Source organism: Anolis carolinensis, chromosome 4, assembly GCF_035594765.1.
Source record: "Anolis carolinensis isolate JA03-04 chromosome 4, rAnoCar3.1.pri, whole genome shotgun sequence".
NCBI classification, from domain to species: domain Eukaryota; kingdom Metazoa; phylum Chordata; class Lepidosauria; order Squamata; family Dactyloidae; genus Anolis; species Anolis carolinensis.
In genome coordinates, this window is record NC_085844.1 from 81,748,262 (window position 1) to 81,764,034 (window position 15,773).

Here is a 15,773-nt window from a genome sequence, read left to right on the forward strand (position 1 = left end):
GTCTGGAAAATCCTCTGTTTTCTCAGGGCCACAGACAGTAGAAGCACATAAAATATCGCAAACAACACCACTCTGAAAACAAGGGAATTCCAGACAGGAAACAATCAGGGCCAGCTAACACCTCCCAACAAAAAATTCACTCAGGGAGGAAACAGCCAGGCTTTAAAGCTGCAAGGCCATTACATCCTAATCATTTTTCCTAATTGCAGCATTCATACTTGCCTCCAACAAACAAATAAAAAACCAATCAGAAATATTGTATATTCACAACCTTTAGGAAATAATATCCCCTGATGGCGCAGCGTGTTAAAGCGCTGAGCTGCTGAAATTCTGGACCGAAAGGCCACAGGTTTGAATTGGGGGAGCGGAGAGAGCCCCCACTGTTAGCCCCAGCTTCTGCCAACCCAGAAGTTCAAAAACATGCAAATGTGAGTGCATCAATAGGTACTGCTCCGGCGGGAAGGTAACGCCGCTCCATGCAGTCATCCCACATGACTTTGGAGGAGTCTACGGACAACGCCGGCTCTTCGGCTTAGAAATGGAGATGAGCACCAACCTCCAGAGTAAGACACGACTGGACTTAATGTCTGGGGAAAACCTTTACCCTTTACCTTAACTACCACCAATTCCTCAATACTTTATTTCCCATACCACCATACTTCGCCACAGCAACGCGTGGCCAGGCACAGCTAGTAACACATAAAACAGCTCTGTATTTAAGCAAAACAATACGTTTAAGAACTGCATATGTGGGGCTGATTGGGGTAAATTGTAGGGGTGATAAGGAAATATGATGTATATAAAGTAGAGTCTCACTTATCCAACACTCGCTTATCCAACTTTCTGGATTATCCAACGCATTTTTGTAGTCAATATTTTCAATATATCATGGTATTTTGGTGATAAATTCGTAAATACAGTAATTACTACATAGCATTACTGTGTATTGAACTACTTTTTCTGTCAAATTTGTTGTATAACATGATGTTTTGGTGCTTAATTTGTAAAATCATAACCTAATTTAACGTTTAATAGGCTTTTCCTTAATCTCTCCTTATTACCCAACATATTCACTTATCCAACGTTCTGCTGGCCCGTTTACGTTGGATAAGCGAGACTCTAGTGTATTCAGTTTTATCATATTTATTTACTGTATTGTTGTAAGTGTCTTATTTTAACTTACTACAGAGTGTAATCAAGTCTTATCAAGCCTTGTTTTGTTTGGTATTGTGATATGGCCTATGGGCTAATCAATAAAATTTATATATTTTTTATTATTATTAGTCTCCAATAACCAGCCTGTTTTATATTAGGTTTCTTCAACCTTTTAGTGCCACCAATTTTTCTTTAAATGATGGTAATAAAGATTATAGCTAGACAATTCCTGTGAAGCAGTTGGAGCCCTTGTTAGTCTATTATTAGTTTACAACTTGCATTCATATGGGAATTTGGGCAGGTATAGCTTTTCAAATTGTGTCATAACAAATGTTCCTGCCTTAAATTTATTTGTCTAAAACATTTCTTCTTGATTTTCTTGTGATTGTAAGGTCTTAAGAACTTTGAATTCAGAAAGAAAGCCATACACTGGAAGCTCTAACAAGGCTACAACATAATGTGTTATCTTAGCCAGATATGGGGATAAGGTTCATAGAATGGTACCTAATGCACATATTTTTACATAAGTTGCTACATGCAGGATGTAGCATGCATTCTTATACCGGGAAGAGCAAAATAGTACTTTTCTGTTTTTTTACTGCCTAAGGAATGTTCCCTCATTTGGTCAGTTCTGATGTAGAAGAATAAAAACATAGCCCAATTTGGCAGAAAATAAGTGTTCCCTCTTTTGTGTGATTGTCTTAATTGTTGGAAACTTGATTGAGCCACTTTCTCAGGCTCCTCAGTTTGATGTATTGAACAACTGCTATCTCTGTCCTTAGTATTCCCAGGCCGACTCCTCCAAGCAGCTCTGGAATCCTCCTCAGGTCCAAGGCCCGCTGGGGAAGATCATGCCTGTGAAACAGCCCTACTATCTTCAGGGCCAGGATCCCCTCAAACTGTTTGAACAGTCATTGCAGCCCCCCCTTCTGCAACAGCAGCAGCCTCTGGAGAAGAAAATGAAGCCTTTCCCCATGGAGCCATATAACCAGAATCCCTCAGAGGTCAAGGTGCCAGAATTTTACTGGGACACCTATGGCATGGCTGATAACCGTGTCCTGATGGCACAGCAACAAGCAAACATGGACCGCAGAGGGAAACGTCAGCAAGGAGTCTTCCGCCCAGAGCAGGATCCAGTGTCTCGGATGGGTTTTGAGGTAAATAGTTGACTTAGCTGGTGAGCTTCAGGCAAAGAATGGATCGACTCCTGTCCCCAAAATTCACTTAAAATGGATCAGTTTGTGGTGACATGGGAATGGGGAGAAATTAGTACCAGTGCATGGGTCACCTATTTTCCAACCCTATCTCAAGCATCATGAATAAGAAGCACATATTTTTCCAGCTTTTTGATCTACCCACAAGTCGTTGTTATAAACAGTTAAATGGCCTGTTGTACTAAATATATATGCCAAAACCTAAATCCATTTGCATTAAAATAATCAAAACTCAAATAGATTGGCTACCTTTAGTAATATTGCTTCTGCTAAGAATGGGTCAAAAACAAGCCACCAAACGTTACAAGCCCCCCCCCCTCCCAATTTCTGATAATTTGAGACAGCTGCAGCACAACTTGTCTGTGTCGCTGCAAATAAAACTCAAGAGGTGGTGTTGTAAGCAGGAATGCCCCTGCATTGTCTAGCTCAAGGATTCTTAACACTTTTCCACTCTGAATCCTTTATAGCCCGATAAATGTTTATGTGACCCCAGGTATACAAGTATATAAAATCATTATAAAATCACATGTTTACTGATAACAAATCAGCATTTGCATGGCTTGCTAAACAAGACTTCTGCAGAATCCACTGTAAAAACTGCACAACATAATCATCTAAATGCCTAAAACATCCACTAGGTGATGTTCAAGAAAAGAAATCTGTGCCCCCAACATTGAGTTAAGGGGACCCCATTTGGAGTCGGGGCCCATAGTTTAAGAAACCTTGGTCTAAGTTAGGCATGAGCAGACTTTAGCCCTCCAAGTGTTTTGGATTTCAACTCACACAATTCCTAATAGCCAGTAAACTGGTTGGGATTTCTGATTGAAGTGCAAAATACCAGGAGGACCAGCAGCTGTGACAATCTCATCTTGTTTCTCAAAACCTCGTCAGAAAAAAAAAAACATTGTGTATGTGTGTGTGTGTGTGTTTAGATTTATGGAGAGCATGTGTTTTTTTAAAGAAGAAAATATCTACAAATACTGCTTTTTTGCTGTTTAATGTGTAAAGCCATCAATAGACTTTTAAATCTTTGTTACAGTCTCCTGCCTCCCCAATCTTTATCTCCCTATAACTAGAATGAAATGAGTAGTATGTCATTTTAACAAGAGGAAAGAGATTGCTGTTTTGTGGAAGTTATAAAGCTTTGGGTTGAGCCTGATTTTTGTTTCCAGAATTTTATATATCAATAAAATAGAGGGGCTCTCACATTTTATCACAGCTTGCTTGCAGAAGTCAATAAGTTGTTAGACAATCCTGAAGTGTGATGTTGAATACAGTCTGGCTGTGCTGGTAAAGGAAAAACTCCCACACAAATGGAAGATGTGACTCAGGGTTGCTTAGTAGATACCTTGCCAAGGGTTGCTAAGAGTCTTAGACAGGAGATGAGTGAAGCTTCTTTTAAAAGAATGGGGCAGATGCACCTACCATACTGTATGTCAGCCCCTCCACGGGGCAAATGAGAGGTGGAAGAATATATCTTGGATCCTTTTATAGAAAATGTTTTTTTAAAAGTGAGGAATGGCCTTGGTCTAATACTGAAGCAAGATGCAAGCAAAAGTGAATGTGCTTGGTTGTGCTTGTTTCGGGTCTCAAATTAATAGAAGAGATCAAAGCCCACACTCATTAAAAACAACAGCAATTTGACATCAAGTTCCTCATAAAATTCAGTTGAGCTCATTTGCATCACTAAGTACACTGGGACCTCCATCCTGATTGAAGCTGGCTGTAAAAAAAAAACCAGATAAGTTATCCCACCTGATAGCAGAAGATAGAAACAGCTTCCTTGCTTGTTTGGGGTTTTTTGCTGATCTTTTGCTCTGGTCTTGCTTTGCCGGTTGAGTTGCCACTTGTTGTTCACCATAGTACTTAATCTATTTCTTGCACTTGTAGACCAAACCAGAAATTTAGTTGCTGTGTGTAAGGAAACAGATTATATTTTGTTTTCTTCTTTGATTCTTGCATACAAGGGTCTGCTAGGAGGTTTTAAAAGGTTTCTGTTCTAGAGCCCAAAGAGATCTGGTTTTTCTGGGTTTTTGAGGAGGGAGGTGAAACAATATTGCATGTATTTTAGTTTCGCCAACCTTTAGTGTGGACCTTATTCCAGCTATTGTATACTTGAGTCATTAGAAGAGACATAGAAGTATATTGCTGGCTAGTGGGTAGCAGGTGAAAAATGTAGCAGGGATGTGGGTGGGTCAAGAAGGCGGAAGAGAGGCCTCTAAACAGATCAAAAGGTCCAATTCTGTTCAAGCTAGCATTCTGCACAATTTCAAACATATGTTGGAAGCTTGTCTGATGTTTAAAATGTTCAGATTCCATGCAAATGATGACACGTGTTAGTAATTCATCTAGCTATAATCATGAAACTAAGGGAATTGTCATGATAGGAATATTTTAGACTACATAGACGCATGCCATGATTCTGTCTGCTATTTACCAATTGAATGACAAAATGCCTTCATTGTCTCTTGTTTATTATGAGGGGTGGCAGTGATCTGTAAGTGTAGATCTCTAGTTTTTGCCATCTATAAATTCCAAGTTAATGAGGAAGAAGAATGGTTCCTAGAGTACAAAAGAACATGTTAAGTTTGCTTGACTCCACTCTTTTTCTCTTTCCTGCACTTGCTTTTATTTCTTCCCCTGCTTCTTTACCTTTGTGTGCCACTTTTGCATGCTGGCATATCTTTCCTTGCACTCTCTTTCCTTGTAAATTAGCCTGCCTTGCGTTCCTTTTGCTTCTTTGGGCACCCTCCTGTTCCTGCAGTCTCCTTGCTTTTACCGACTGGTTTTCTTGCTTTCTCTTCTTCCCTTGCTGCATCTCACTGTGCTCCTTTCTGTCACTAGGACCCCAAGAGCTCCCCTCTGCTTCCTCCGGACCTGTTAAAGAGTCTGGCTGCCTTGGAGGAGGAGGAAGAGCTGATTTTCTCTAATCCTCCTGATCTTTACCCAGCTCTGCTGGGGCCTCTCGCCTCTCTTCCTGGACGAAGCCTCTTTGTATGTATTTGACTTAATTCTGCTGCTTCTCACTCTAATTTTGGCATATCTTTTGTTTGTTTGTTTGTTTCTCTGCAAGGTCAATAGGATATGCTAAATCCATGTTCCTTGCTAAACCTTTTTTGGGGGGAAATTGAAATACAGGAATTGCTTATAGGGTCAGGATAATGAAGCTCTGTTAGGGGGAAGGAAATAGATTTAATGCGGTTATAATACTCCATTGATCCTAGATTTGTTTTCTGACCCAGTGCTTGATTCCTTAAAAGCTCTGGAACGATTACCATTATGATACCCCCTCCCTTAACATTGGTTGTCCTCCATGCCCCCTCACCGCCACAAATGAGTCATCTTTACTTTTCATGGTTCACAGCATGGTAAGTGGGAGGAGGCCGCAGCTGCTGGCAAAATGCAGCATTAGAGTCGGTGAGCTGTTGCAGCTGAACAGATTTCTGTCACAGAGATCTTGTGTGGGCACAGTCTCAAAGTCAGAACATAGGTGACTCAAATTCTTATTTCTTGCTTTCTGAAAACTTAAGCTTTATGTCTGTCTTGTGCAATACTACATAGGCTCGCATCTAAAAAGGTCAAAGGTTGGAAAAGAGAACTTAATTTTTAGTTTTGCACAGGCTTAGTGAGTTTTGATAATGTGAAGTGTTTTTCTTGTACACCTCACATCATAGGTATAGAATATACAATACAGATTGCATACATGCCATCTTTAGATCCCCTTGTTGAATTATTCACAAGTTTGCTTGAGCAATATCTTGTAGCATCTGCATAGATAATCCACTCAGTCCACTAGGGATGCCGGAGATGTCTGTGAAAACACATTTTCCTGTCCTAAGAACTGCCTTTCTGGATCATATGAAGAATCCACATAGTCTTCTCTGCAGCAACCAACCACCAGGTGCCTCTGGTAACCCACAGTTTTCCCGTCCCCATTGTCTGGTACTCAAGCATACGCTTCTCTGCACTTGACGAAATATTTGTTATTGATAGATGTACCTTCCAAGAAAGTAATCCCTTTTGGTGTGATTAATTAACCTAAATGAGAAAGTTCTGTGTCTGAAAAACAGATTGCCAGATACTGAAATTATGTTCTGTATGGTATTTGTGCACTTGTATGACAAGAGGAGAAATATATGAGTTTTAATTCTCCTGGGGCAGAGTGAGGTAATATCCTTAGATAAAGGTCTTCCTTGATTTGATTTCAAAAATCAAACACATTATGATAATAGTCTTAAGAGAGTAGATTTTTCATCCTTGGATGAAATTTCAAAGCCTGCTCTCCCAAATGCCATCACAAATGTTGATACCGGTGTACAATTGCTTGTTTTGTGGAAATGTGACTTTTTTAGTCCCAGAAGTGCCAGTCTTTGGAAGGCAAGCACTAGGTTTGTGTACAGATTTGTACACATATTCGTCCAATCTGGCTTCTTTGGCATGGCCGGATGGCCATAATGGTAAGATCCTAGCCGTCATGTTTTTTTGTCTGTTACGGGACCACGTGGCATGCGATCACGGCTCTTCCTCCCCTATTCAGCACCACACGGTACGGAGATGTTGCCGCGTGCTGCTTGTACGGGGTTTCCCTGTGAGCCTTTCCTGATGGGCCAATCTGAATGGAAGAACACCGTGACGTGTCTTACATACTGCTTCCTTAACCCCATTGCTCTAACCCAGACTTCCTTGAAGGAAAGAAAGGAAAGGATCCCAGGAATGGAAAGGGGAGCCTTGTAAGTGCCCCTTTTGCGACCAATTGGCCGGATTTTCATAGATCTTTTGGCTGGCTAGCCAAAAATAGATATTTCCATTAGCCGATTTTTGGGAAGCTCCCGAAAAACAGAAATGGATACCCAATGAAATTTGGATGCCAAAACCAGATCACCTTCAGCCAAATTGCACAAGCCTAGCAAGCACCCAGTAAGATTTTCCTTTTACTATTTTTTGGCACGTAACCTGCAGGATAAGGTTTATCACAGTGTTTTGGAAAAGTTAACATGAGCTAGGTAGTCCAATGGTTTCTCAGAAACAAAAAGTCAACACATCTATGAAGTTGTGAATTTAAATATTACAGCTCTCATATGGAGCTGGCTTGAAAAATACTTCTGCTTAAGGGAATAGTGAAATGTGATGCTGCCAAAGATAGCACCTGTATTTTTGGAACCAAAGACTTCTCTTTGGTCTTATGGCTACCATACACATCATTAATCATGGCTATAGTAATATTTTACTGGGTCTATTTAATAGAGGTTGGTTTTGTTAATTTTATGTTTGGTTTTATCTAATGTGCTAGTGATTTTATATGTTGTTGAATTGCATTTTATGTGTTGTATGGCATCACTGTATGTTATTTTGTAAGCCACCCCAAGTCCCTATGGGAGATTGTGGCAGGATATAAATAAATTTCATTGTTTATTATTATTCTTATTTTTAAAAAGTTCAGAGCTTTTGGCTGGCTTATTTAAATGAACTAAGCATGCCAAAGTCCAGTAGTTAGACTTAGGCATGCTTCTGGGTTTCAATAAACCCAGCATATAGCCTGGTTGTATATATAAAGAAAGCACGAGGTTACAGTGATTAATTGACTTCAGAGTTGACCCACTGCAAATAGATGGAGTCCTTTTGTTAGCAGAGGAAATGGGAAGCCAGCAGAACTCACAGCTGGAGCAAAAGGGTAGTGGCACAGATTTTTCATTTCCTCTTCATTTCCCCAGCACTAGCTTACACATGATTCTGAGTAGAATAGTTTTGAGGCAGATAAAGGAATCCTGACTAAGGAGAATTGGCAGAGATACCTTTCAGCTGTGGTAATTCATAGAGTTGTTATTCTATGCAAGTCTAGATCCAACCAGGTCTGTTTTGTTGATGGGGCAATTAACAGAATATTATAAGTGAATATCTGTTTTGGTTGTCGTATTTATTGCTGTAATAGTCATTAAAATTAGTTTCCTTTTAAAAAAATAATATACTGCAAGCAGCATGTGATTTAATGTCTTTGATTACCAGGAGAGTGAAATGAGTACAGTATACAAGTTGAGATTTGGAAAGACTGTAAAATGACTTGCACTGAGAGGGTTTATTTATTTATTTATTGGATTTATTTTTGCCTTGAATTCTAAGCAATGTGTGGATTGCTCTTTATGCCTCATGATAATTTGACTAATAGTTCAGCATTTTGAAAATCAGCATTGCCCCACCCAATCAAGGCATATTCAGAAGTTGCTGGGAAGAAGAACTGAATGATGACATGTATAAATTGTGCAAGATGAATATCTGTATTGTATAACGAAGGATCATTTTTTCAACTCATACACACTTTTTAAATACACTTGTGACAGTTAGGAGTCCAGAAAAGCCATCTCAGTGTTTAATGAATTACAGTGCCTAATGCTGTCTTTCCCTTCCTCCTCTGATTTGCTGAAGAAATCGCTGCTAGATAAACCATCAGATCTGATGTCTCAATCACCATCTTTCCTGTCCCTCACGGGCTTCTCTCTTAATCAGGTAATTTAACTGAAGATATCTTTTAAATCTTTTTCTGATGGATGGAGCCATCAGTCATATGTTCCTTTTTATGACACATACTTTTCATGAAAGTCTATAAAATCCATACCTGTGTATGTTTTGAATAACTTCAAATTAGAGGTGTGATTCTTAGTGGTGGATTGCTCTTCTGTGCAGCAGCATCAACAGCATCTGCATAATCTGTGACACGTTAATTCTTTATGTGCAGTTTTTGTTTTCACTGTCTTCACATTTTATACTCTGGCTTATATTTATCTCATCTGCCAATCGCATTGGGTTTTTCTGTTGTTTGTGTCATCTCACTTTCAGAAGGTTAGTTAATGCATGTTGAACTATGTGTCCTAATTCTAGTATTTGTGAAGAGGAACTTCCAAATGCCACAGTGCTGCACATATTTATCAATTTGTTTAATTGAATTTATAGTTTATGTGCTGCCTTCCTGTCTTAACTTCAGATGAATTAACATTTAAGAAACTACTCAATTTTAGTATGTGTAAAAAAGAACATGTTTTTATAGGAGCCCATTTCCTATATTTCTCTGCATGTGTACCTCTGCGATAAGCGTACCTTTTAGGGACACGTAATTCTACTGTCCCTTTCTATTGTGTGCATTTGAATTAACTGATAATATTCAGTGCAGATAAGTAAGATCAGACCAGTAAATTGTATAGAGAGGCAACAAAGAGTCTCTTCTGTAGGTGGGCATTTGAAGTTCACAAACATCCATTTGTTTTTTTATGTTTGTATCTTGTAGCATGTTAGGTTTTCTGGTTTGCCCTCATGCACAGCTTTGGAAATTACTTGTGTAGAGTATTGGATTTAGACACTATTGCTGAAACTTTGATTTGCTTGCCAACTGGAATGTTTCCCACTTCAGACACTAAGAGTATATGGACACAAGTGGAAATGATTTTGGCCACCAGTGCAGTAATGTGTTGGAGTAGGTCTTAGATCTCTGTGTCACTTCTCTGTCTCTTGCAGGAAAGATATCCAAACAGCATGTTCAATGAGGTTTATGGGAAAAACCTAAATGCCAGCACAAAAACAGAAGTTACTCCTTCAGTGAGCCACCAGGAGACTTCACTTTATTCTCTCTTTGAAGGTACTCCATGGTCTCCATCTCTTCCAGCCAGCTCAGGTAATATTTGTTAACACTACATTTAACCTCACATATGCAATGGCCCCATGCAAACATTACTTCATAGTTCATTGTTATCATGGTAATACAGAGAGCATCATCTGAATTTATCTGTGTAGCACATGACCACCATGTTCTAGAGCTGCATCCATACTTTATTTTTGCTCTTTATGTTTTATGGTAGAGCAGCCTCTGGAAGCAGAGTAATGATGCCATTGGGGTGGTTTCTTAATTTTGCCAAACCAAACTGAATTTTCATTAACCACTGTATGACGTCATCTCTGACTAGAGAAATCATTATTGTATCATCACTCAATCTCCAGAGAAAGAAATATGGTCTTTTTTTATTTCATTCTTGCACAAAAGAACAAAGAATTGCAGCTATTTTCTCTTTCCTGGGCAATATTGCAAATGGTTCTGTGTATTTCTCCACCACCACCCCCTCCCCTTGGCATTTTAAGATGTTTTTGTGAAAAATTTATTTGTGCTAAACCCATGTTTCCTATCTAGAGCAGATCTGATTGCTTTTTTTCTCAAAAGGCATCAATATTTTCTTTCATGCAAGATTCTGGGTTGCCTTTATACAATTGAAGAATATTTCTTCTGCATAATTTCTCTGTCCTCATTTACAAAGGTGTCTTGACTCCAATATAGATTTCTACACTTTGGACTGTCATATCATCCTCAGGTTTTCAGCAAATGTGCTTGTTGAGAATGGGTTTCTGAGATTAAGACATACTGGCATTTCTTGATTGCCTGGACTTCATCTTTTGGGTACTTTGGGACTTTGTACTTTACATTGATACAGAAGTCTTGTGTCTGGTACAGCAGATGAATGCAGTCTTGAATTTTACATATTTTGCCCTTGAGACAGAATATTCATCTAAATTGTGAACTCGTTGTTGGCTATCTTTTATCTCCACTGACATAAAGTCTCTTTATGACTAAACATAGATGTTCTACAGAAAGTGGTGTCTGGCTTTATGTTAAATCAAGGTTTGACTTTCCTGATGCAAAGGATAAACATTACTTCCCCGCTTCTTTTGGCTAAGTAGAATGACTAAGGATGCTAACTTCTTCCATGTGACCATCCTCAAAAGGAACATTAGTGGCAAGGCATTAGTTAACTTTTTTTAGGAAGATTTATATAAGTGCCATGTTTTAGTACTAATTCTGTAAAGTCCCCAAAATGTTCCACATTTTTGTTTGAGCATACCAATTACCATTTGAGTTAATTAGCAGTTACAAGGAAGCAGCCTATCATTGTCAATTCAAATATACTATGCAGCCTTGCCCAGCCCTTCCTTGCCACTTGGATTTGGTTAGCTGTTCTGTTGCTTTTTTGTTTGATTTTTGTTTGTTGTTCTTGCACATTAAGGAGGTAGATTGTTGACTTTGTTATCTAATATTCTATCTGCCAGATCATTCAACACCAGCTAGCCAGTCTCCTCATTCCTCTAACCCAAGCAGCTTGCCAAGCTCGCCTCCAACTCACAACCACAATTCTGTTCCATTCTCCAATTTTGGACCCATTGGAACACCTGACAACAGGGATCGAAGGGTAGCAGATCGATGGAAGACAGATAAGCCAGGTGAGCAGAAGAGATAATTGCACCAGGTATTGTTCGAATTGTTTGTTGGATCACTGACTTGTTGCCCTCTCTCTCTTTCAGCCATGGGAGGATTTGGGTTGGACTATCTCCCAGCCGCATCTTCCTCTTCAGAGAGTAGCTGGCATCCGACCAGCACTCCCAGTGGCACCTGGTCAGCTCATGGTCCATCTTTAGAGGATTCATCAGCTGTACTTATGGAAAGCCTGAAGGTAGGGTGAATACTGGGGCACAAGAGCAAAAAGCAGTTGTCATGTCATATGGAAACAGTGTCCTAAACTGTGGGTCCAGACCTTAAATGGGGTCCCCTAAGCTCATAGTTGGGGTCATGAAAGATTTGAGAACAGTAAAAAGTTTCTGAAAGTGACCTAGTGAGTCCCTTCAGGGAGATAGGGCAGAATGTAAATGAGGTTGTTATTATTATTATTATTATTATTATTATTATTATTATTATTATTATTATTATTATTATTATTATTGACTGTTTTAGCTATTTACATGAATCTGTTGTGCAGTGTTTACAGTGGACTTGTAAAAGATGCTTCAGCCTTACTCCACAAAAAAGAAAATTAGCCTATTTAGCAAGCCTTGCAAATGCTGATTTAATACTATTAATGTTTGATTTTTATACCTATTTTATATACCTGGGGTTATGTAAAAATTTCTTGTGCAGAAAGGGGTTTTAAGTGGAAAATATTTAAGAAGCCCTGATCTAGAACAGGGATTCCCCAACTTTGGTCTCCATGGGACAAGGTGTCCAGGGTTTCTGGAGATTGAAGTTCAAAGCACATGGAGGACCAAAGTTTGGAAACCACTGATATAGAATAGAATAGAATAGAATAGAATAGAATAGAACCGCTTTATTGTCATTGTATCTTGCTGACTATTGTTACAGCAAAGCCCTCTACTGCATAGTGTGGACATGTTGTTGAGTGAAACATACTGGGTGAGACTTTAACTACAGATTTAAATTCAATATCCCATCATGTGTTCTAATCATTCAATACTGTGACATAGGCTTTTGCAGCACATATAACTTAAATTCACTGGCGTCCTTTTTAAAGGAAATTATTTTGCCTGCTTTAAAAATGCTTAAGATCCATCTCCTTAAAACCAGTTGCCAGTCAAGGGACTGGCAACTGGTTTTAAGAAGATGGATCTTAAGCTAAGAAAAGTCCAAGTACATGCGTTGTGCCCATCAATTCACAGTCTTATAGGGAGAGACATAATCATAACACTACGTAACAAAATTTGGGGGGAAAATCTGTTTCTGGTTTGAAAGTGTTATTTTCCGTTTAATTGTGTGGTACCTACTTTGAAAGTAGTTGTTATACTCCAGAAACTTCATTTTTGTGGCTGCCACAAGCTGTGTTGAATTGGTTGAGGCTCTATTCATTGAAAACCAATAGCAAATGTGCTACAGAGTGTCCCACAAAAACAAAGTTTTTGCAGTTCAATAAACTTTTATCATGTTTTTATGATAGAACCAATTAAGAAATAACATTTAGAACCCCGGAACAAAAAATGTGTTACATAGTGTAATCAGTGGCTCCCCTACCGGGTCAGCAGCGAGAAGAGCCTGTGCAGAGTTCCTTATTCTTCAGCTTTATTGCTCATTCATGAAGACAGAAAGCTGGGCTACATAATTAAAGAGGAGCACTCTACAAGATTCTCTGTTGCTTACCCTGCAAATAAACTATTTTAAAGAGGCAGACTGTGTTTCTTGATGCTGTTTATCACAATGCCTGTACAATGTTTAGTGTGGGGAAAAGCTGTTTAGATGTTTGAGGCAAAGAAGGCTCACCATTGATTTTTTTATTTCTGTTTATACCATCACATTACAAGCTGCTGTTCTTATTTGTAGTCTATCTGGTCCAGTTCCATGATGCATCCTGGACCTTCTGCCCTGGAGCAGCTGTTGATGCAGCAGAAGCAGAAGCAGCAACGCGGGCAAGGTGCCATGAATCCACCACACTGAGAATGAAAGAGGATGGCAACCTTTGCAACCGAAAGCTCCATACATCATGGCATGTTGGGTTTGCAGGACTCTTACTTGGTCCTGTGCGCGTGGCAGCCCTCTCTTCTGTTCCTTGCCGTCAGGAGGGCGTAAGTGCTCCACCAACCCACTGAGTGTGCACGAAAATGTCTGCAGTGCAATGGAAAACCAACACCAGGAACTCTCCCACCCCTCCAGGGCCCTCTGGAGGCAGAGAGGGACTGCTGTTTGTCTCACGGTAACCCGGCATCACCGCCTCTCACCTTCTCCATCGTGCATGTCCCCAGCCACGTGGGAAAACAAAAAGCCGAGAATGAAGAGCAGACGGGAGAAGCCACTGAGAACTTCTCGATCCTTCTCCTCAGTTTTGGGGAAACCAATAGGAATCTATTACTGATAGCTTTGCTGACTGAGAATGTAGTTGAAATTTATTCCTCAACATCTAAATTTCTAATTGTTACTCTCTCAGTAGTAAGGTCACACTGAATTCTTCCATACACAGATGTGCTTTGTAGTCAGTGTGTAGCGACCCCTCCAGTTGCTGGTCCAGCCAGAGGTGGGTGGTGGTAGGTTGGGTGGGAGGGCTAGTTTTTTTCTCTTCCAAGTTGGATCAGGAGTTTTGATGAAGGAGAGTCCAGGCCCTCTAGCACCACTTCCACCTTTTCCTCAAAGACGATATCTGGAAAACCCGGAATGGGTTCATGTTTCAAGTTCTGAAGTGTGGTGGCCACTGCGGAGCCCCTAATAGGGCAAGCAAGCTACTACTGTGGGGTTTTAAGTTAAATGGTTTCAGATTCCTGTACATTTTATGATAGCGTAGTGACCAGCCTCATGAAATGGCAAGCTGGTCTGTGCATTCACAGCCTGACTCCTTTATGTAGGTAGGTAGAAGCTTTCTGTGTCTTTCCCCTTCCTCCATCCCCTTTTTCTTCCTTCCCCTCACTTTGCTGGTTGCTAGTAGTACTATTCTTCATATGCAGCATCCCACAGAGTTCTAGCAGGATAATGGGGGGCAAAGGAGTTTCTCTAGACAGGATGATGTGTGCAATCCTTGCCTCCCCTCCCCTCATAGGTGTGTGCCCACTCCACAAACCCGCACAGACCTGTAGGCACAGTGTTCCAATGCTGGAATGGAAGTTGAAGGCAACCAAGGACATATGATGTGGAACCCATGCACAGAAGCCAACAGTCTCACCTGCTCCTGCAAGGGCACAGAAGAGGGTTAAGGGTTCTACTTGGTATTTATTGAGCAGAAGAAGACAGCAACTCTTCTTCTTCTTCTTGCATAGGACAAAAGGACAGCATTTCTTTTTGTTTCCCAGGGTAGCTATGGAAACAATCAAAATGTTCGAAACTGCTGCAGTTGTAGGGGTGTGCGTGTGTGCGTCAATTCAGGATCTGTAAGCCAGGAAACAGCTGCAGAGCAAAGCACATCCAGGGTCCGCAAAGGGCGCTGGAGTTGGGGAGCAGCCCCAAAAAGACTTTATATAAAGGGAAGTTGTATGCATAGTGCCCTCTCGCTCTCTAGGATAGGAATTGGACCCCATATGCCTTCCCGTGCTAGCAGTGTTGCTGCTATAACCTGTTCCCCTCTTTGAAAGAAATGGAGAAAAAGTCTCAAGGATGAAGTCCCTGCCCTGGTTGTAACGTTAAGCTGAGACCCCCTGTGCTTCTTTGGCTCCTTGCCCCTGCTTCCATCCCATCCCCTTCTCCCGGTTTGTGTATTTGAGCTGTGCATTTAAGCAGCTGCAACATTCCAGTGTTTGAAATGCCACTGATTCTTGCACCCTCGACAACCTGACCAGGTTCACCATCTCACTCTCAGCAGGGCCAGAGTCCCAGCCCATAGGCTCCCATTTCTGCATGAGAAATCTGGTGTTTTGGAATGTTTTCTTTTAAGAATCTTTGGGGGCAAGGGTCCTTCTTTCCCCCATATATCCCCATCCCACTGTGTCCGGAGCCTCAAGGGAAGAGGAACCTCCAGCAGAGAAAACTGGTTTGTGTCGTAAGCTTCTTTTGTGTTTTGTCTGTCTGTGCGAGACCTGCAGCTGCTGAACTCAGCTTTTGCCTTTAATTAAACCATGTTCTCTACAGCCAGCCTTGTGTAGTAACAACTTCTTTAATCACAGCGATACCAT

General features: G+C 40.4%; 1 protein-coding gene across 3 annotated transcripts in view; it reads left to right on the forward strand.

Moving 5' to 3' along the window:
• The window catches only part of smg7 (SMG7 nonsense mediated mRNA decay factor), a 70,300-nt gene extending 54,568 nt beyond the window's left edge, over nt 1–15,732 (forward strand). For 2 of the 3 annotated variants that reach the window (XM_008114714.3, XM_062980725.1), the window contains exons 17-23: nt 1,938–2,312; nt 5,214–5,363; nt 8,790–8,870; nt 9,873–10,029; nt 11,451–11,621; nt 11,703–11,851; nt 13,504–15,732. In XM_008114714.3, coding sequence (XP_008112921.1) covers nt 1,938–2,312; nt 5,214–5,363; nt 8,790–8,870; nt 9,873–10,029; nt 11,451–11,621; nt 11,703–11,851; nt 13,504–13,617 — 1,197 coding nt within the window. In that variant the 3' untranslated portion in view covers nt 13,618–15,732. The remainder of the gene's footprint in view (nt 1–1,937; nt 2,313–5,213; nt 5,364–8,789; nt 8,871–9,872; nt 10,030–11,450; nt 11,622–11,702; nt 11,852–13,503) is intronic. The other variant, XM_008114715.3, reaches the window with a different exon arrangement.
• The last annotated feature ends 41 nt before the right edge of the window (nt 15,733–15,773 follow it).